Below are 22,395 nucleotides of genomic sequence, written 5' to 3'. Positions count from 1 at the left end.
CAACGTAAAGACCTCCTTTTCAATTTGTTTGTGCAGTAATTCATCTGAAAGACTCAAGCTTTGACACAGGGGTAAGTTAAGTATTTGAGACTCCGTCTGGGCCTGGAGTGTAGGGGATTTTTGTGGCCACTGATAGTGCTGAGTGTTAGAGAGGTCTAGGTCTATGGTACACTTCAGATTATCACAGACTCAATATAAAATTTCAGTATTTCTCTTTCATATTTATTTCTAGTCTTTATGATGACAAATTAAAAAAATAGTCACCTCTAGAGAAATGTAATCAAATATGTCTGTCAAATTCAGCACAACAATGACTGGCAGTGTTTCATAGTCCCTTTGAGCTATTTTCTATCAACACATTTCAATTCCTTGCTGCTTTTGATGCATAACTTGCACTCTATCCTCTACCGGAAAGGATTTTTTATGGGGCTAGACCATACAGTAGCACTCTCAAACTATAGCAAATGAAAATCACTTATTTCAGCAAATTCACAGAAACATAACGTGTTAATGAGAAAATCCTGTGTGAAGTCTGTTTATAGTAACCTGTCTGATGTCATCACATCAGCTAAATTTATATAATTATATGGTAATAAATGCCATAGGACCCACATGAATAAACCAAGTCTTCAAAATACCCAAAGGTTGTTGACATTGCCGACTCATTACAGTATTATGGCTACATCCAGCTCTTTTTGTTTGAACATGATTGAGTCTCTATCTATTCAAAAGATAAATAGTGAAAAACACCTATCTCCTTGTCATCAACTTCCTGAAAAAGCATATGCTCTCTATTCTCCAGCTTCTACTCATGACCTTCAATAGACTTCACCATTCATGTCTTCTTCTCTCTTATTTACAATTTATAAAATACCGGCACTTCACAGGTACTATTGCCGACAAAATTGTCAGATTGCCAATACCATCAACAGTAATGCAATCAAACTTCATTTGAAGCCGTGCATTTGTCACAGAGCACCCACTACACACCTCGCACAAGCAGAGAAGGCGTTTGGCTTTGATTTGGTTCTAACTGGCTGTGTACTGCAGAGGTGAACAGGGACATTTTGGGCCTTCCAAGCAGACAAATATGGCAGTGCCTTTCCACATTCCACACCTCCAATAGTGCTATCAAATCAGCTTCCAATTATGAAACAGGATCTGCTGACATGCACACACACACACACACACACACACACACACAAGCATAATAATCATTTATTGCATGCATGGCACCACAAACCAAACTACAAACATGTACAGGCTATTTCCTGAACCTGAATAGTAAATATCCCTCCAAGGGATATGAAGTATTACACAGGATTTGTTCCCAGCCATGCACTGTAATTGGAAGAAAGGCATTACATGAGTGCAATGTACCAACTTGTGCCCTTTGACTTGAATAGTATCGCCTTGTTTACATTAGAATGGAATGAAGCAAGCAAGGGAGTGGGAAGTTGGACCGTCAAAAATAAAATCATTAAATCAAAACCAAAAATGTTTGATACTATTCTAAAAAGACTGAGTTGCCATGTTATATTACACTATAACTTAACCTCTTATGTTGCTGTTGTCACTTGAAAATCTTGTAATTCCAATTGAAGTGATTTTCACTTAAATTTCAACTTCAGTAGTGGGATTACAGGGTCTTCTAGGGGTTGAGAAAATTCTACTATCCACAGGCTTACAAAACCATTTTAAACACCTTAGGGACAACTAAAAAACATGGTGGTCAGACCAATATTATGTTTGTACTTAATAAAATTGGTCTACAATAACCTTGCCACAATTTGTTTTTGTGAAACTGGCGTCACAAACCATGAATGCAGTTATTTCTGCTACATATTGATGATGAGAATTGTGCAGAAAGGCAGTGTATGGCATGCCTTATTTAAAAGAAGCTCATGCAAAAAAACAAACAAACATATTTTCCTACTCACCACTAGTGCAATCTATCAAAGAACATGAGCAAATTATGTCTGTCCGCCCCCAGCAAGTAAGAATTGGAGGCGCATAGATGCAGTTTGCTAGTGCACTTTGGCAGGAAATACTTCCCAAGGAAACATTTTGCCCGTGAGAGTTGTGGATTATGCTGGGTATCCATGTCATTATTTTTGGAAAGAGCTGTTGCTGAGTTTTTCACATGTAAACTTTTGATGGTTTGAGTTCTATAAAGCAATACCCATCCAGTTCCATTGTACTGGAGTGAAAGGAGGTTGCAGCAGACTGGAAACCTCTCCAAATCACACAGAAATTTCCGGGATGGATAGACTGCACTAGGGGTAAGTGGGAGAATATATATATATGTTATGTATTTTGGATGAACTGTCCCTTTAAAGCAATTCTGCCTTCCTCACAGCATGTAGACCTGCTCTTTGTTTGGCTTAGGCCTCTGAAGCTGTGGAGGCTTTCCAGTCCACTGAGAGCCAGTGGAGAAAGAGCAGGTTGCCTTCTCTTGCCAAACGTCAGAGATTTGAGGCCTGAGCCTGGAGCTGCTTTATCGGCTGAGGACCTCTGACCTGACTGCATGGGATGCAGCATCTGATCACACAGGCAGGGATGGGCCGCTAGAAAAAATAGTGATGGAGAGAGGGAAGGGATCCAGACGGAGGCAGACAGACAGTATGTGTTGATGTGTGTGTTCAGAGAAAGTGAAACTGTAGCCACATGTAGAGAGAATATCTGCTGAGACCCTCTCTGGGTATTATTCTAAACTTTTGACATTGATTGTTTCAGTGGTTTTGAACAGTCTGGTGTGACTGGAAGAGGAGAGACCAAGCAAGGGAGAGAGAGAGAGAGAGCGAGAGAGAGAGAGGACAGAGAGAGAGAGAGGAGAGAGAGAGGAGGGCGAAAATGTGGTTCCAATCATTCACAAAGATGCTTTTGTTCTATAGCTGGGGCACTTTCACTCACTCTCTCTCTTTCTCTCTCTCTCTCTCTCTCTCTCTCTCTCTCTCTCTCTCTCTCTGTCTCTAAGCCCCGAGGAGCCTGCCACACATGTAGCCATGGAGTTTCATCCACTGTCTCATCAGAGTCATGGCCTCTCTGGGGAGGCTAGTTGAGAGGAGACAGCATACCTGTGGGACATAAACAGTTATAGGCCAGCTATTTGAACGCTGTAATTCAAGACAAGACATGGATAAAGAATGCATACAAGTTGTGCAGTTCCAGCGCTCGTTAACTACTGCAACACCTTATCAGCTCAAATTTATGCTACAGTATGTACCTACTGGGTCATTAGCACATTTTGTGTTATTTTGCTGTTTTCATGCATTTATACCCTGAAAAGCTATATTTTTGAAACTAACACCTTCTTCTTCTTCTTCTTCTTCTTCTTCTTCTTCTTCTTCTTCTTCTTCTTCTTCCCCTCCTCCTCCTCAAAATACTAATAAGTTACACTTGAATATTTTAAGCTTGGTTGTGTCAACTGTAGTGCAGCATATGGTAAACACTGTAAATTGGTAGTCTAAATTTAAGCACAGGGAGAGAGAGAGAGAGAGACTCTGCTCATTAGGCTGAATAAGTGGATCTTGTGGAAGCGTGCAAGAGATACACAGTGTGTTGTGTTTTTCTGAGTGAGTCAATATACTGTTTGGACAAGAGACCACTCCTTTACCCACAGAAACAGAAGGAAAGAAGGCAGAGAGGGAGAGAGAGAGAGAGAGAGAGATGTCAGTATGGCTTTCAGTAAATTTATTTTGTGACTCAGAGGGTCTGCCTGGACCTCAGTGTTCTCCATACTGCTCGAACTAGCAGCCCTCCACACCCACCCACACGCCCAATCTCTCTCTCTTTCTCTCTCTCTCTTGCACACACACACACACACATGCAAACACACACATGGCACACACAAATTTAGTGATGCAAGCACATGCACACAAATGGGCATGCAGATGTACAAGAATGTGCAAATAAACAAGTCCTCCACAACACACACCAATAGGTCGACACACAGTCAATACACACAGTCATGTGCACATACACACCTAACAGTTACTCTGTCCAGATGAGCATTAAAAATATATTCAGAGCTTCAGACTCAGATTTATGCCAAATACTACTGTGCCACGCCAAGAATAACATCTTTGTGTGTTGCTCTGCACCTTGGCTCACCTTGTATATGGTACTGAGTTTCTCTTTAGTATTCATGATGTGTTGTGTCAGTGTGTGCACATATGTGTGTGTGTGTGTGTGTGTGTTTGTATGTGCAAGTGAGTGTCTTTAATAGGCTTATGATGAGGTCTCTCCCAAAACCAAATGTCACAGGGATTTAAGCGTCAAGAGCAAGTTTCCTCCCAGCTGACTAACGGAGAAGTTCACTAAAAGCACAAGATTAAACAAAGTTTCAACTTTCCAAAAACATTCAACCATTTTCCATTTTTTCTCCCTGTGGTAACACATCCACGATGCAGTGCTGAGTTTTAAAGATAAGCTGTAGGGCATATGCCATACCTGTGAGGAGAGAGGTAAAGAAAGAGAAATCAAAATGGAGAATCTGGGTGAAAAAAAAAAAATTAAGTAGAGACACAGCAAACCACACCAGCCAGTTTCTCTCATGCCCACCACCTACTGTGAGATTTCAACCATCTGTACTCATGTCTCTCTGTTGGCCATCACAGTTAGGCCCTCCCTGTTGGCCAGAGCAGGTCAGTGGACCAGGCTGATGTTTGCTGCTAGGCTTGCGGAGCTGTGTTTATGAGATGCAGCTTGTGTTGTCTGGTTTGTTTACTCCTCCTGGTGGCCACTCTCTGTATCACAACAGCTGCTGACCTCTACCAAGGCCTGCAGGACTGACACTGCTTCAAGCCTTAACCCACTCACCTACTACAGTTCAGTACCTGCAACGCACAGGAGTGAGAAACTTTGAGCCATTGAGTACCTACAGATGCAGTTTAATGTTTTTTTTAATTTTTTTTTTTATGTCAAGTTAAAACAAGTATAATACTTTTAAAAAGGTTATATGACATATTTAGTAGGAGTGTTTTTTTTTTTTTCTAAAGCTAAAACCAGTGCTGTTATATATATATATATATATATATATATATATATGATTTAGTTAACATGGAACATAATGCCAAACCAACCAACCAAACAGTCAAGTTAACTAAATCAACTAAATGTTGCAGTATATGAGCAGTTATATATCAGATTAAAGGTGCATTTTCTATATGTAGCTCTTGCAGGAATACAGATTATTAATCTATAATAACAAACTGCAAGTGTATAGTGAGATTTTTTTTAGGGAAAAACTAGGCCTACAAATTTACAGATACGTAGGTTTGCAGGCCTCATTTCTGCTCACCTCTCAGGCTTGTATTGTTGTATTTGTGCACTCATTCTTTTATGTAAGTTTACATAAAAAAATATAATTCCATTCCTAATTTAGTTTATAAAATGCTTCTCAAAGAGCAAGGTATAAAATAGGAGAATTTAAAAGCAAGGTTAAAGTAAAAGTAATATGTAAAAGCAATATATGAATATGTAAAAGGAAAATGTATTAGAAATCTGAGAGAAACAACTCAAAGAAAAAGATATCATAAAGAGATGTCTTTTAAGAAGCCATTTTAAAGAGGATACTGATGCTGAGTCAAACTACCCTAAAAATAAAAACCTTGTCACCCTTCATCTATGATCCAATCTTAATTGCCATTTGGCTCATATGGTGACAAAAGGTCTACAACATATGAAAGTGGCAGGATATGTAACACCTGAAAAGTGGTCAAAGAGAACTTAAAATCAATTCTGTATCTTGTCAAAAAAAAAAAAAAAAAAAAAGTAGTAGCATGAGTACTTGTTTGGGTGCAACCAGAACAGGGTATTTTTACTGAGAAGGTAATAAAGGGAATGGCAGTAGTCCGACTGTGAGACAATGAAGGCATGGATGGCATTTTCATATTCACTGTAAGAGAATAATAACTTCAGTCACTTTAAAGTGAAGCTGAGGTAATTTTATGTTTGGCCATGCAGAACCATGTACCTTCATGCTCCAATAAGATGCTGAGAGGCCATTTGCTCATACTTTGAAAAGACATTAAGGCTTCCGTTTTCCATTCCTGTTTATTCCTATTTAGAGTCACAAGAGGCTAGAGCCTATCCCAGCATGCATTAGGGGGAAGGCAGGGAAAGCCAGCCCATCATAGGGCTAACACATAGACAGACAAATACATTCATGCTCACGTTCACACCTGTGAATTTTCTGTTTCCAGTTTACCTTACCTGCAAGTGGGAGCAAACCAGACCACACAGCGGAAACCCACACAAACACAGGGAGAACATGCAGGTCAGATGAAGAGGAAAAAGTTTATATCTAAATATAAACTGTTTAGGTAATGAATTATATTGCAGGGGAAAACTATTTCAAAAGCAATATTGGCAGGAGATCACAAAAAAGGATTTCCATTACATTTATAAATAACTAACAGGTCAATTAAAAAATGTCAGCCTCTATGAATATATGTGTTCAGAGTCTGAAATGCCAGTATCTTGATTTATTTATTTGATTTCTGAGTCTGGTTCTTCACTATCAGCACAATAAATCATTTCAGTTTCTATTTTTTGTGTTTGAACATTCACCTTTACCAGCAGAGACTCAGCAGCAGATACTGGTGTCTGCTGCTGACTCCAAAGTGGCGAGCTCTTAGGTTTTTTTTCTTCTTCTTTATACTGCATATGTTTCACAATTACCTTCAGTCAGTGATTTGAATGGAGCTAAACTGCTATTTCAACAGAATTTTACCTGCTCAAACTACATTTTTCAAAGGGCGCAGTCTCTTCCAAGGTGCTTGTGTATGCAGGTGTGTGTGTGTGTGTGTGTGTGAGTGTGTGTGTGTGTAATTGTATTTCCTTTCTTCCCCCAGGAGAAGACAGGACAAGGACGAACAAAGCATGTGACAGTGTAATAAGTATTTTATTGCATTTTATAATGCCATTGTCAATAATTAGTACAGATTACATGCAACTAGACCTACTGTACAGTTTTTTATTGTCTGCATGGACAGACACAAGAAGATTCAGGTTACAAATACACAGATATATGTGTGTGTTTTTATACAGCATGAAGGAAAGGGCAGTGACTGGCATTACATGGCCACCCAGGATGAAGGGGCTGAGGGCGGGGTCAGCTGTCACCCAGTCCCTGCCACTGCCGCTCACCTGGGTCACACTTTCAAAAACAAGAAACAGAACAAAAATCAAAGGATAAAGAGAGGTAAACAGGTAAACTGAAACTAAGAAACAATACAGAGAGTCACTGCTGAAAATGTACACACATTCCTAAGGTTTAACCAGAGGAGAGCTGAAGTGGTAGTTCCATTGGATTCTGGCCGTCTACTTGATAATACCATCAGGCAACACTCCACTTTGAGAGTCCCTTACCCCTCATGATGACACCTCAGAACTGTCCAATCACACATCAGGATTTGGGGTCCATGTGTCCATTGAGTCAGTCATCAGCCGCTAGGACGCAGACTGGTCCTACAACACCATTACGAGAATGCACTGTACGAGAGATGACAGCTATCAGTAAAGGTGATCGGTAAGAGTAAAGTCGATGGAGAGTTTTGGAAGTAGCTTGGTTTTTGTTTGGTTAAGGTTGTGGCATTGGTTTGGTTACAGTTTGGTTACAGTTCAGGAGTTTGGACTAAGCAACAGTTGCTTGCAATGCCTTTGGTAGTCAGAAGATGAGCTGCATCTCTGAAAGCCATTCCACATTTTGGTATTGAAACTATGTGAGAGGAGGAGTATCAAAAATGCAAGAGTGTCAGTCTTTGATCTATCTCTGTGGGACTGGGAGATGAGGCTTGTGACTGGTCACCGTGAACCAGGTATGTGACTCAGTGACACCCCCATGGCGCCTGCAGATGATTGACAGCTCTGCGGGTCGGAGATCAGCACAGGAATGACAGGGGTCAGGGGTCAGAGGGAGGGGTCACAGGGAGCTGGGACACATATTGGCACCTGAAAGGACCAACAGCAACACCTTTCTATAGCTCCTTTTTTTTTTCTTTAAAGCAAGAGAGGGGCTACATATTCTTACTTTTTTCCTCTTTATCTTTTTTTTCTTTTTGGAGGTTTTGGTCCTGTCTTTGAGAAAAAGTCCTTCTGAGGTATCAATACATAATGAAGTAACTTTTTAGTTTGTTTTCCATTATTTTTTTTTCTTTCCTTAAAAATGCATAAATGCAGTACAGAGACAAAAAGTATCAAAATAGACCTAGCTAAGATAAATATACAAACAGGTGTTACCTAAACCACTGATCTAACTTTTATTCTTTTATTTTTTTTTATTTATTTTGTTTTTTAGAGATAATACACTTAAAAAATCAGCGTCCCAGACGTTTTATGAAGAAAACTGAAGAAATGGAAACAAACAAACAAACAAACAAAACTATTAAACCAAGATACCTGCAGCACTTAATATGATAAATACATATACTTCAGCATTAGCAGTACAGTATAGGAATCAGAGCTGTAAGCTTTACAATAGCTAAACAGGAGCAGAAAAAAAAAAAACAAACCTCAAAATAAAGAAGAGAAAATCAAAGGACAAAATGGGAAAGAATGCCCTGGAGAGATAAGCCAAGCATTAATATACAAGAATACATCATGTTATGCCAAGCTGGAGAAAGAACAGAAGAGTTACATGGTGACCTGTGAACACCATCGACGCATGTCAATCTACATCTTTATAAAACAGCTTGGTTTACAGGTGTACCTTAAAGCACAAGTCAGAGACCATCTAGGTACTGTATGCAGCAGTTCCTCTTGGTGAGTGTTTGGATACTGATGGTAGTAGTGATGAATTTTATTCTAAGTGTGTGTTAGTCCTCTCAGCGTCTCTGCGAGTGTGTTTGGTGAAGGGAGGGGGGGTTGCTCTGCGCGTATCTTTGGATATCTGGATGGTCAGAGCCTCTGCTTGCACTAACCCATAGCCCTGCTTCTAGCGTCTATTGTACCCTACCGGGCCGTGTGTGTGTGTGTACGTGTGTGTGTACGTGTGTGTGTGTGTGCGTGCGTGCATTTGTGTCCTGGTGGCACTGATATTCTGCCCATCATCTCCCTGACAACCAGCCCCCTGCAACCATTAATGACCAGTTTCTCATTGGCTGACAATGGCGCCTGAGCATCAATATGCACAGTTAGAGCACACAATTAAGAGGCTGTTCACAGAGCTCAGTGCCAACTGGGTGCAGGGAGACAGTCAATATTATACAGCGGATAGAAAACCTTTTAAATATGGTGACCACTTCACAACACACTTCGAGACCAAGAGAGTGCTTTAGATGTGGTTTAAGGAGAGGTAGTCATTTTTAACTCCATGGAAAGTGAAACGTCTCTACTTTTTCGGGCTCAAGCAAATGCATTAGGGAGTCCAAATAACCAGATATATATATTTTTTTGTTATTTTTTTTTTGTCAGTCATATAGTAAGTGTAACAACAATTTTGGCATTCTTTATTATTATTGAGGAAGAATGGAGAAAAGAAAAATTTGTTAAGAGAGTTCAGTCTCCCATTGGCTATGTATTGAACCGTTTTTTTGAAAAGGAGGTAGTGTTATTTTTGGTTTTATATCTCATTTCAAGATGTCTGTCTGCCACTTTGTACTTTGTTAGAAATCAGTCTCTAATGTCACAGGAAACAGTCCTGTTTGAACACAAAGTCATCAGAAAGGCTCTTTCATTAAACAAGAAAACCGTCTGAAGTGCAAGAGTTAGTTTGACAAAAAGTATGAAAATATGAACCCAACTGTTAATTACATGATATCCCTTGGTTGTTTTTCCTCTTACATGGGTATGTTAAGTTCTTCTTTGTTGTAATTTTCATAGGTATAAGTATTTTGGAATAACTCCCTGTCCAAACATGTGACTTTTGTAACCACATTACACTCCCTCTGCCTGCCAATACTTCATACAGAGGGAATTTTGACTTTTAAGAGCCATTTCTTAGTGTTTTCATCGACTGAAAAAGTCCAAATGTGTGTTACTACAGCACAAGGAAAAAATAACCTGGAAAGCCAAATATTTAAATTCTGCATTTAACCTTTCTTTTTGCTGGCATCTGAACTTGCAAAGGTACATATATGTGTTATATTCAAGTGCCTCATGAGTGCCTCATTTCAGGGCTGCTCATAGTAGGGCCAGTCCTACAGTTGTGTTTAGAACACAGTTAGCCTGAGCATGGGAGTGACAGGGCTTCACCTCTAAGTGCTTCTTTAGTTTTCCTTTCTTTTTTTTTTTTTTTCCAGAGGAACTGTCAGAGGTTTGTTAATACTATTTTTGGCCTCATACCTAATGTAATTCATAACCACTTATCATGTAAAAGCTTTGATGTCACCAAATTCTAGTTTGCATTACACACTTTGGTTTTCTGAATGGTCAGCACTGTAAGTCATGAATAATTTCAACATAATAGTTCTATGATAATACAACAATAAGAATTCAAACTCCTGGTTTGTTGTCTTTTGGCCAGCTTTTTTTTTTTCTCAAGAAGATAAAAGCAAACTCAAAAGGGGGAAAAATAAACTACAGGGTTTTTGGTTTTCTACATATTTCTTTGGTTACCTGTAACAAAAATAAAACGGGAAATAGCAGATAATAGATAAAAAAAGAGAAAAAAAAAGTTAAATTTGGTATGGCACTGTAGAGAAAAGTAATGCTTTTATGCTCATGGAAAACAAAATGAACAAAAAATAAATCTCACATGCTATTCCTTTAACACAAACTCACACAGTGAATTGCAGATAGCTTCAACACAGTAACTATTACAACCATAGAGCTTTGAACCGAAGCTGAGCAGAGTTGCCACATTTGGTGTCCCACAGAAAGAATTCCCCTTTATTTCTTTAACAATTTGGACACAGTTCCAGGCAGAACCTTTGTGGGATGAGGTATTCTCTGACTGCAGTAATAATATATATTTATTTTTTTTTTTTTTTAAAGCATTACTGACGTTTCTCAACTAACTACACAACCAAAGAAAAGTGAATGAGAGTGAATAATAATAAAAAAAAGGAATTCAACTGTCTGGATAATGGCAACTTTAAGTGCTATTTCCAAATTTCTTGCCTGCTACACTTAGGGTAGAAAGGTTTAGGTAGGAGAGGGACAGGATCAAGGCTGGGGGTGTGGGGGTATTACAAGTTAGGACAATACTGCGCTTCCTTTTCTGCCAATACTTGTTTGGAATGGTGTGAACAAGCAGAGTAAATGAAACAAATTAAAAAAAAAAAAAAAAAAAAAAAAAAAAAAACAGCATTCTTAGAAAAGGTACTTTGAACACCACCACGGAAATATTGATCCTCAGAAAATAAACAAAGATAATAACACCAAATAAAATAAAATAATTAAAAAAAAAGAAATGACAAAACTACCACACTTTTTTTTGTTATATTCCATAATCGTGAACAGTTTTTGTTTTCTTTTAGTCACAATATTTCTGTAGACTCTTCCTCCCTCTTTTCTCTCTCTCTCTCTGCCTTCTCTCTTCTTCTTGTCTTTCTCAAAGTGTTCTGACCTCATCACTCCATCCGCAGATAGAGGAGAGGAGAAGAACAGCACCAAATGGTCCTATTCCTGCAGTCTTTTTGGGGTGACGAGGGCGGGGCGGGGGGCAGGACGAGGGTTAGAGGGGGGTATGTAGGAAAATGTCTTCTTTTTTTCTCAGTTAGAAGGAAAGAGTTAAAGAGTAAAAGATGTCTGTGTCTAAGTGTCTTGCTGGGGGGCAGAAGTTGGGCCGGAATCGGGTGGGGGTTGGTGGGGGGGGGGCGCGCCTCTGGAGGTCGCCCTCTGCATCGGGGTCAGCCTCACCGGGGGATCACAGACCGACGTGGAGACGGGGAGCCCGCTCTGCAGAAGTGGGGGAGCACTGTTTGAGGTAATCTTTGAGAGCACTCGTCCTTCCTTCCTGTCTTCCATCTCAAAGCCCAACAGTTTCTTTTCACGCAAATCAAAGAAAATGAAAAAGCAAGTGATAGACTCAAAGGGGAGAAGGAGGAGAGGTATACTGCACAGCCCCTGGTGACTGCTCCAAATCTATATACACATGATCCGATGTATATGTGCGTGTGTGTGTGCATGTTTTTGTGTGTGCGCCTCTTCTCCTTCTAACACGTGCCGACACAGCTGTATGTCAACTCAACTGGTGCAGAAATAAAGCGGCGAGCCAGGCAGGCCTAGATAACAGTGAGATGGGTGTGTGCAGAGTGCAGGGGCGAGGGGGAAGAGTGTGTGTCTGCACCCCTGGGAGTCTCTAGATAGAGGCTGCTTTTACCAGGGGTAAAGGAGGATGAGGAGACACATTTTTTGTGTAAGTGAATGAGTGTGCAAGTGTGTGCGTGTGTGTGTGTGTGTGTGTGTGTGTGTTGAGTGGTGTTACACCTTTGAGCCAAGTGTTGGAAAGGAAACACATGGAGTTAAAGCAATGCTCCACAGTCTTGTTTTTGCGTCTGAAAGTAACGGAGGTCATCTAACCCTGTTTGGAGTTTCTCAGCGTTGTTTTCGGTTGCTTGCATTTTCATTTAAAAAACAACAAAAAAAAAAAACATTCTCTTTTTTCTCTTCTCTCTTTTCTTTTACATGTAGCTATCTTTTCCTCTTCACACTGAGGAGAGGGCTCGGGATTGATGCCACTGAAGTCCCGCCCCTCTGGTCGGTCTCGGCCAATCCTACTCCAGCTCCTCGGTGGGAAGCTCCTCCTCCAGGTCGCGTTCGTCGCTCGGCAATGGCAGGCTGTGAGTGACGCCGGCCAGGAGGGAGACTGGCCGACTGTCTTCCTCCACCTCAGTGGGCTCCTCCTTCACATGCACCGGGTGGCTGCAGGAGAACACACAGCTGTTAGCTACAGGAAGCTCCAGTGTTTGACTGTGCTGATTTTGTGGCAATATTTAATATCTTGAAACTATTTTCTTCCCGCGCCATAAAGCATAAAATTACAGTGTTTCTCTGAGATTTTATTTCTGCATTTTTAGCCAGGTCGAAACCCATAAGAAAGTTTATCAACTTCACATTTTCTTTATCTTGAAATAGATATATCTAAATATTGTATTCGTTTAGAATAAGTGAAATCTTAACTCATTCTCCCAAATCCATCTTATAGGCCATAGAGAAAAGCACAGGAGCATTATACATAAATTCTTAGAGGTGCAAATCAGAAAAGTATGATATCTCATTTGCATATCTCATGCTGTTAATTTTTACTCAAGTTGTAGTAAAAGTGCTGGTTTAATAATCTAAGTAAAAAGTAGCTTATTTAAATGGTTGAGAGGACAAAGGTCAAACTGGGTTCTTTTTAAAAATATAGAATCTACAAAATAAAGTGCACAAACAAAGCGTTTTTTTTTTTTGTTTTTTTTTTGCACATTGCTTTTTGCACACTGGGTTGTACTTAGGTTATTCTGTTGTACTCAGATCTTATTCTGTTATACTTAGATCTTATTCTTTATTTCTATTTTTTTTATTCACTTAATTTGTAATCTGTGGATACTGCTGAAGAAAATGTGAATTTCCTGCGGGATGAATAAAGTATCTACCTACCTACCTACCTACCTAACATAATTTTCTCTTCTTTGATAACTGACCATCCACTAGTGAATGACGAGTTTCTGACAGTCAAGTTTGTGGTGTTTATGGGGAGTCCATACTTTGCAAATATAAATGTAAAAAGGTAATTAAACGTAATAAATTTAGTAAAAATGTAAAAAAAAAAAAAAAAAAAAAAAAAAATTACTGACTTGAAAAAATCCTGTAAAAGTATACATAAAAGTTACTCAGTTACAGTAACTGGAATAAATGTAATTATTTTCTTCTACACCTGCAGATTGCTCAAAGAATGTATGAGAGTTTGAGAAAATGACCAAATTGTTGCACTGATTCAATACAACTTTTCGATAATTTAAATAACAACACTCAGTAGCTGTGGTCAGGGAGGAACTGGCATCATATTGGTGATGGAGATTATTGACCAATTTTCAATAAATAAAGATCAATAACCCTAAAGTTTGGTTTTATCTGTGTGTGTGTGTGTGTGTGTGTGTGTGTGTGTGTGTGTGTGTTACCTGTATTGTTGGGGGCTGAGTGTGGGGCTGCAGCTGCCGTTGCTGTTGACCTGCTCCACGGTGGAGCTGACATCATCGTGGCCCACATGCAGCATGTTGAGGCTGGCCGCAGACGGAGGGGTCACCAGGGGGGGGCTGTTCAGCAGGGACAGACTGCTCTCTGCAAGAGCCGCCTGTAGGGTCACACACACACACACACACATTCAGCAGTTAGTACTGACTGCTCAAATTAAATAGGCAAGACAGGGAAGTGGTAGAGAATTTTGTTTTATTTACTAGTGTAAGACACTGTCCCTGAAGCACAAACAGGCACAAACACAAGCTGGGTTTCTGTCCAAGGTCAACGTTTTTATGTATTTATTAATTATTTTTTTATGATCTGTAAAATTCAATTAAATTTTCCTCAGTTTTGAAAAAAAAAAAAAAAAGTTATCCTCTCTTGAGTTTTTTTTTTTTTTTTTTTTTATTGATCAAGAAATTATGTGATGAATTAGTTGCATTAGTTGAATAAATGATGGTGAATAAAGGCTTGGCTTGACTGGCATGATGAATAGCTCAATTTTTTTTTTTTGCGCAACAGTTCCAAAGTGGCATTGGATGCTCTGAAATGTTCTCTGTAAAATCTGTCCCCCAAACCTCCCAGGAAAAAAAAAAGCTGGCCTTATCGCTGCCTTGTATCAGCAGTCCATCATTTGTTGTGTGGCCATTAGTTGGTCATTTAGAAAATTACAAAGTGAAGGTCTTAGTCTGAGAAACACAGCCAACATTAGCTGACACTAAGAAACAACACCATTACACCAACCAATTACTGAAATATCTTCTTCTCTTCTTATTATTATTTTGCTCTTTAACAATCAGGACAACTACTGTATCAAAACCGAAACGTAAAATTTGGTTGAGTGAAAACTGTGCTGCAGATACACGCTCCCAGAACTGTATGGTGTAATTTAAACAGGACAAACAGGAGGAAGGTTTAACTTATTTTTGTTCACTTATTTGGAGACTTTTTTTTTTCTGTGCACTAGTGTGAACTCTTCCATCATGGAGCACACTTATACAGTGGATGCTACTGAACCGGCCACTAGGGGGCACTTACATACAACACTTTCCCCATTGTGGCTCACCCATACGCGTGCCTGTGTGTGTGTGTGTGTGTGTGTGTGTGTGTTCATATCTCTACAGGAATGTCAAGGGAAATAGAGCCACATCCTCAGCTTTAGCAAACAGATGCAAACACAGTGAAACATCAATGAGTGTAGAATGAAAAACAAACAAACAAACAAACAAACAAACAAAGCAACAGAGGTGGCTTCTGTCATGTCCGGCTGTGTGCAGATGAGCCGGGTTGGACCCTGCCTCCCCTCTCACACAGAGGAAAAAAGACAAAAGGCGGGGAATTCTCAGTGGCTCAGAGATGGGTTTTCTGGGACAGGCGATAATTTTATGCGGTAACCTTAATTGACAACTACTTGATGCTATAAATCATCTCAGTCCCCCAATAGTGTGTGTGTGTGTGTGTGTGTGTGTGTGTGTGTGTGTGTGTGTGTGTGTGTGTAGGTGTGTAGGTGTGTAGGTGTGTGTGTGTAGGTGTGTGTGCACGTGTGTATATGGCGTGCATATCTATGTGGCAGTGAGGGGAAGGGTCTGTGGTGTATGTGTGTGTGTGTGTGTGTGTGGTGGAGGGGGTGAGGGAGTCGTTAGGGAATCTGCTAATTATAAGAGGGAATTGATATTAGTGCTCTTGATTGCGATTGGCTGCTGGAAGTGTGCGTGTGTGTGCGTGCGTGTGTGTGTGTGTGTGTGTGTGTGTGTGTGTGTGAGAAAGAGAGAGAGAGGAAGGATGGAAAGGCATTCTGTACCTGGTAGCTGGCATTTAGGGATCCAAAACCCAGGCCTGAAATCATGTTCTTCACCAGAGTGGGACTTCTGCACACACACACACACACACACACACACACATACACACACACACACATCGAGAGTGAGAAAGAGAGCACAGTCACAGATTGAGTGCATATGTGAGATGTCACCTCTGCCAAAACACTCTGACAAATTTAACAAATATGTTTGTTACAAGTAGAAACATGCAGACTGTAAACAGATGCTGCAACACATACATATACACACATACACATGGAAGTATGTGATGTCTGGAGTGCAGGTGTACGTGTATGTATGTGTGCGAGCGTGTGTGTGTTTGTGTGTTTATGTGTGTGTGTGTGTGTGTGTGTGTGTGTGTGTGAGTGTGTAATTATCGCTGGTTTCTCTGGCGGGTGCAGAGAACATCTGTTTACACACGCTAACAAGGCTTTTTCCTCTCCTGCATCACACACAGCTGCTCACAAATGGTGTCGACAAACAGGAAAAAAAAATGCGTGCACACACAGACACACATACACACACACACACACACGCAGTCACACACACGATAAGCCAGCAGCCTTTCTTGACTGCTGAGTTGGCCTGTTGGTAATAATAGAGGGTCTATTTAGGCAATCATAATGCCAGCACCCATAAGCTCACACTCACATCAACCTCAACTGTACACTGTACGTGTGTGTGTGTGTGTGTGTGTGTTACAGCTACCCGGTCATCTTTGGTGGTCTCCTCTTTTGGTATTCAACTTCGTCCACAGTCCACACGGCCCCCTTCACGTTCTCAACACGAACAAAACACTTGTGCAGACTCAGGTTGTGGCGCACAGCATTCTGGGAGAAGGAAGACGAGCGAGAGAGGAGAGGGGGAAAGGGAAAGAAGAGAAGAGGAAGAGCTGAAGTCACTGAAGGCCGGACACTGACAACGGTTTGGATTCCCGCTCCGGCCCCGATGAAACAATTCCAGGGATGTTATTCTTCAGCTCAGAAATTTCCTACAGTGGAAAAGCCAGTGAAGTTCCCGCGACAGAACACTTCCTACAGTGTCTGTGTGAAACAAGGACATTCAGGATTATTCCATCACGGAGACCCATTTGTTAAAATCCCTGATATTCCCCGACATCCCCAGAGAAATGTATCCAGTTCCTGATTTTCCCCCGTCTGAGATGCACCACTCAGACTTCCATGATATACTAGAAATCCCCGAACAAGTAGGCACCGTGATCTTAAGCAGCATGAGCCCAGGAAAATGGCCCTGCCTCGCTGTTCAGTCGTATTCTTTCATAGACACACACACACACACACACACACACACACACACCGTAGCTACAGCCACAGTGCTAACACAAGACAGCAGTTCTCCACTACCCAGTGCTATTTTATCTTGGAATTTTTCTAATCAGTCACTATCAGCACACACACACATGCAAACACTCGCATACATGCACACACACACACACATGCACGCACGCACGCACACGCACGCTCTCAGACAGGCAGGCAGGAAGGCACACCGCTATCTGCGTCTCACCCCCTCAGGGACAGGCCTCCCTTTTCATCTGCTATTTGTAGTTTGTTCATGCCCAATTTCATTACCAATTTTAATTCGTCTATAATTAAATCCTGCATATTCTCTCTGACACGCTGTTCTAAGCCGAGAGGGAGGGACAGGCCAGGCATGCATCACTCCTCAACATAATTACACACACACACACATACACACACACACACACACACACACACACATAATTACACAAGCCATAATCAGCAGAGGAACCCCTTCTCCCCCGCATCCCCTCACCCCCGAGCTGTGATGCTAAGTTTTGTAAATGAGTCTGACCCCAATCTCCGACCGCCACCCTGACAGTGCGAACACGTACACACGTACACACACACACACACACACACCAGACACCAGTGCTATTGCGGTGCTATTTGCATTCGTCTCCGTGATGAAAGCCTAATTCTCCCAGTTAAAACATTAGCAGCCATTTACAGCGGGTCACAGCACATGCACCACTCATCTCCGCTCCCCCCCCCCGGCTGAAAGGGGCCGACAGCTGGAGACAGGAATTTTAGGAAAAGGACCGTGTGCTCTATTGACAACTGTTAAAAAAAAAAAAAAAAAAAAAAAGAGAGACATGCAAGTCAGGTGTGTTGGAGACTCTAAACTGCACTGCCCACAGGTATGATTGTGAGTATTGTGAGAGGATCTGTGATGGACTGGTCGTCTGTTTTCCTGTGTTTCTCCCAACGTGACCCCCTGTGACCCTGAATGGGAACAATCAGGTAAAGACAATGAATGAATGAATGAATGAAAAAGGGTGAACTAAACTCCATCCTGTCTTCCTGGTGAGTTAAATACGATATCTTGCTATAAAAAGCAGAACCTCTTCAGGCCTCTTAACTGTGTCAAAGCCTCTCCCCCATCATGCAGCGCCACAAGATTACACTCAACACTCAAGTCATTTCTCTTCCTCTTTCCATCCTCCCCTTCCTGCTCTCTCTCTCTCTCTCTCTCTCTCTCTCTGCCTCTCTATTCCTTTCTCTTGTCCTCATTCTCTGTCTCTCTGTCTCTCTGATCAATGACTTTCACTCTTTGACACCCCTAGCTCTCCTCATGAAATATAACTTATGACTTATTAAAGAACATACATCTCCGCGGCCCTATTTGACTCTCAGAGCTGCTATATAAATACGTAAGGCCATGCCGAGCTATATTTAAAGGTCTGGAGGGCCAACAGCAGAGGAAGCAGACACCAGACATTAATAGTTAAAATTTATAAAAGTCAGATGAGGAGGTGAAGATATTCCTGGCTGCCCTGTCTCTTCCCCTCTTCCCCTCGCTGCACTCCTCCCCCTCCCTCCCCAGTTCAAGGCTATTAGAAGAGGTCCGGGGTCTCGCTGCACCCCTCCCCTCCTGTCTCTCTCGCTCCTTCGCTCCTTCTCTCACTTTCTCCTCTCTCTCTCTCTGGAGGAACTGACACTCAAATTAGTGTGAGGCTTCTCTAGAAATGGGTCAGCACCTACACGGCACGGGATCAGGCCAGGTGTGTGTGCATTTGTGTGTGTGTGTGTGTGTGTGTGTGTGTGTGTGTGTAGGTGGAGGTGGTGGTGGTGGTGGGGGGGCTTAGTGTGTGTGATCAAGAGCAGTATGAGTGTGCATGTGTGTCTCTGTAATGAGGCTGTATGATGGCTAGATGTGGGTCTGCTGGGCTAAGTGGGGCTGACTTTCCATGTGCCATGTTGGAGATGAGAGAGAGAGAGAGAGAGAGAGAGAGAGAGAGAGCAGAGGGAAGGTGTCTCATAAAAGACAGCAATGACTAATAATTGTCAAATCATTCAAGTCTTGAGCTGAGCTAAAAAATTCTGCTGGTGACAGGTGATCGTATATGTGCTGTGTGTGTGTGTGTGTGTGTGTGTGTGTGTGTGTGTGTGACTTGAGCATGTGCTATGGTGCTATCATTTTGAATAGAGGTTTTAGGCTTTTGCAGTGCTTCAGTGTGCTGGTGGTGACTGAATTTAGGGTCAAGATCTAGATAACATAGCAACATTTCCAGCGCTAGTGTGTGTTGTTTAGTCCATGACAATTACACAGAGTTATCCAATATGGCCTGAACAGTTGCTTGTCTGTGCATACAGCTGATATATCTGTCAAAAGGGGTGGGGACTTGAGTTTTACAATCTCAGAGTTATATTAACACCAATTTTGCTACGCATTGTAAGGATTAAGGCTAGATTAGATGAGGAATTTGGGCTAAAGGTAAAAACTACAATTAGGTTTCAGTTAAAGTGTTAGAAAACTGGTCAATGTAACATTATCATAAGGATGACATGCAAGGACCTGTGTGTGTATATGTGTGTGTGTGTGTGCATTCTCACCTTCCATGTGGCTGTGTTTCTCCTGAAGTAGGCGAACATTCGTGTAAACCAGTTGTAGATCTCATTGAGAGTCAACTGTCTATCTGGGGCCTCCAGTATGGCCTGAGGACGGGAAGGGACAGAGCCAAGAGTGCAACGCTTAGTGGAGGAGAGAGACAGAGAAAGGAGCAGGAGGAGAGATGGTGAAGCATAAAACCGGACTGACTTACATGGCGTATAAGAGAGGCGTAGGTGAAGGGAGGCCTGACATCGGCATTCTTGTAGAACTCACAGTTCTGAGCCAGCTCTGCAGAAAAAAAAAAAAAACAAAAAAAACATGGTGATATTATGTCAGCTGATGTAAATGCACAAAAAAAAAAAAGTCTAATTAGAAAAATAAGAAAAAAAGGAAATGTTTCTTGCAAATTCCACATCCTATATATGAATTTGGATCTAAATATATAGAAATATTTTTTGTCACTTATTAAAATGTGTGGAGGCTGTTTTTTAAAAAAAATCTATAAAACAGAAAGGAGTGAAAATAAATAAATAAATAAATAAAAAATCCACCCCTTTGCCTCTATTAAGTCTATTGAAAAACTATTGCATGTGTTACAAATAGTTTTAATCAGTGCAACTAAACTGATACAACCACAGGGCAGTGCAAGGACAGCTTTCCATTTTTTCCTTACAAAATCAAGGTGCTGGAGTTTCTTTAATATGTCATGTATTAAGCACATTTTAATGGGCTTTGTGAAGCACTTCTTCAACCTCGATTACTCTGTATAGAAAGTAATTTTTTTAATAAATATTTTTCTTTTGAATCCAATATAACTCAGTGGAATCAACAAATAAAATCCAATATTCATTCCTTATAAAAAAAGACATTTCCCCTTGTTTCTATTTAAAGGCTGTTTCTGCAAAAAATATCACTGAAAATCTACAGTCTGAAAAGTTACTGACATTTTTGTAAAACTTTGTCTGCTCATAAGACATAACATAAAATTGAATATATTTTCCAAATTTTTCAAGATGTGTAAAATTATTTTGGGGGCAGTTAGAATTAAAACTGCAATCAACTGAAATCCACTCAAAAACAGAAAAAAAAAAAAAAAGGCTGCTACTGATGCTTGTTGAATGAAAGCATTTGTTAAATGCTTTATTGCTCCTGCTGGGAAATTTGATATTTCCTTTGTGGCAGAGGAGCCAAGGAAATAAAGACAGAAAATGAAAACAGCAACCAAAAACAGACATACCATGCACACATCATACAATCAGAGTGAGTGAGTGATGAGAGAATCAATAAATATAGGGAAGGCAAGAAAAGAAAAAGGATTTTTGATCTGTAGGAGAGTTTCGCTGACAGTCTACCTGAGGCAATGGGGGTGCAGAACTTGTCAGAGTTGCGCCTACGTATGGGCCCGACTGCATGCGTGTGTGAGTGGGAGTGTGTGTGCAGGCTAGAGGAGCTGATGACCGAGGGTCCCTGGCGCAGAGGGGTGATGGGGGCGGCAGCCGAGGTGGGGGGGTGGGGGAGACCCTCTGGATAGGCCTCGCTCTCCCGCTTTAACAGAGAGCCGCTGGAAGCCAGGTTCAGCTGAGGGGAGAGAGAGAGAGAGAGAGAGGTGAGATTAAGAGATTAAGGCAGATGCAGTGATGTAGTGGTAAATTAAAAAAAGTGGCTAAACTGAACTCTGACCTCCAACCTAATGATATATATCACATATTGGTATAAAACCAGGAGTTTTATAGTTTATTCAAAAAAGTTGTGTAAACATTAACCGGTAAAGAGAAATTTTATGTGTTTCACTTGATTAAAAACACAGACAGGATAGACTAAGAAAAAATAGTTAAAAGTGCAATATTGGCCTATAGCATTCAAATAGAAAACAAAGCAGCCCAATTAAATACCAACTTCACATTAGAGGACCTGTAAGCAATGTCCTACAGTAACAATAAATACAAGAAATACAACAGGTGTGTTCTCTCATTTGGATTTACTGTCCTATAGGCATGACTCTAACTTAAAGTGTTTCCATATTTCCATATACAGGCTAAGGCTAAAGTTTTGGTAATGACTTGGCGCCTAAGTATTAGTTCTTGTGACATCCCTATTCCAAACTGTAGTCATATAATCAATTATAAAGCCTCACAAACAGCAATACAAACAAAATGAGTGTAAATTAGGGTTTCTTTCCTTAATATATTCTCTCCACATACAACCTACAGTGATAGCCCTTGATAGTTTGATAGCCCTTACTGTAATGTATACAATCAAAAAAACAAAGCTTGGAAATGCGAAACTAAACTGAACATCCAAACATTTAGTTTTGTTTTTTTTTTTTGTGCTGAGAGTGGAGTGTTTTCAGCTCAGGGCCTTTAAATGAATTTTCTACATATCTCCTTCATGTCTACTGCAACAACCCATTCACCCCTCAGCATGAGCATCATCTATGGAAGTTAACATTATGGATGGCTGATATAATTGTGAATATAATATCATTAGAACAGGCTGATGGTCTTTCCAGGCCGAGATGTGTTCCTCGACAGTCTTCCCTGCTTGTTGTGCGCGGATGTGAATACGGTTCAAGGCCTTGACTCAGGAATCA

The 22,395-nt window shown here is 40.8% G+C and overlaps 1 protein-coding gene across 1 annotated transcript in view; it reads right to left on the bottom strand.

The window, feature by feature from the left end:
* Window positions 1–11,448: 11,448 nt before the first annotated feature.
* Window positions 11,449–22,395, bottom strand: part of foxp4 (forkhead box P4) — a 105,997-nt gene continuing 95,050 nt past the window's right edge. The window contains exons 12-18 of the mRNA XM_030052538.1: window positions 21,158–21,383; window positions 20,017–20,093; window positions 19,808–19,909; window positions 16,638–16,759; window positions 15,911–15,977; window positions 14,052–14,224; window positions 11,449–12,810 (exon numbers count right to left, since the gene is read on the bottom strand). Of these exons, the coding sequence (XP_029908398.1) occupies window positions 12,663–12,810; window positions 14,052–14,224; window positions 15,911–15,977; window positions 16,638–16,759; window positions 19,808–19,909; window positions 20,017–20,093; window positions 21,158–21,383 (915 nt within the window). The 3' untranslated portion in view covers window positions 11,449–12,662. The remainder of the gene's footprint in view (window positions 12,811–14,051; window positions 14,225–15,910; window positions 15,978–16,637; window positions 16,760–19,807; window positions 19,910–20,016; window positions 20,094–21,157; window positions 21,384–22,395) is intronic.

This window comes from Myripristis murdjan, chromosome 5 (genome assembly GCF_902150065.1).
Source record: "Myripristis murdjan chromosome 5, fMyrMur1.1, whole genome shotgun sequence".
Taxonomy (NCBI): domain Eukaryota; kingdom Metazoa; phylum Chordata; class Actinopteri; order Holocentriformes; family Holocentridae; genus Myripristis; species Myripristis murdjan.
Note: the sequence above shows the minus strand (reverse complement) of the source record. Positions and strands in the feature narration are given on the sequence as shown.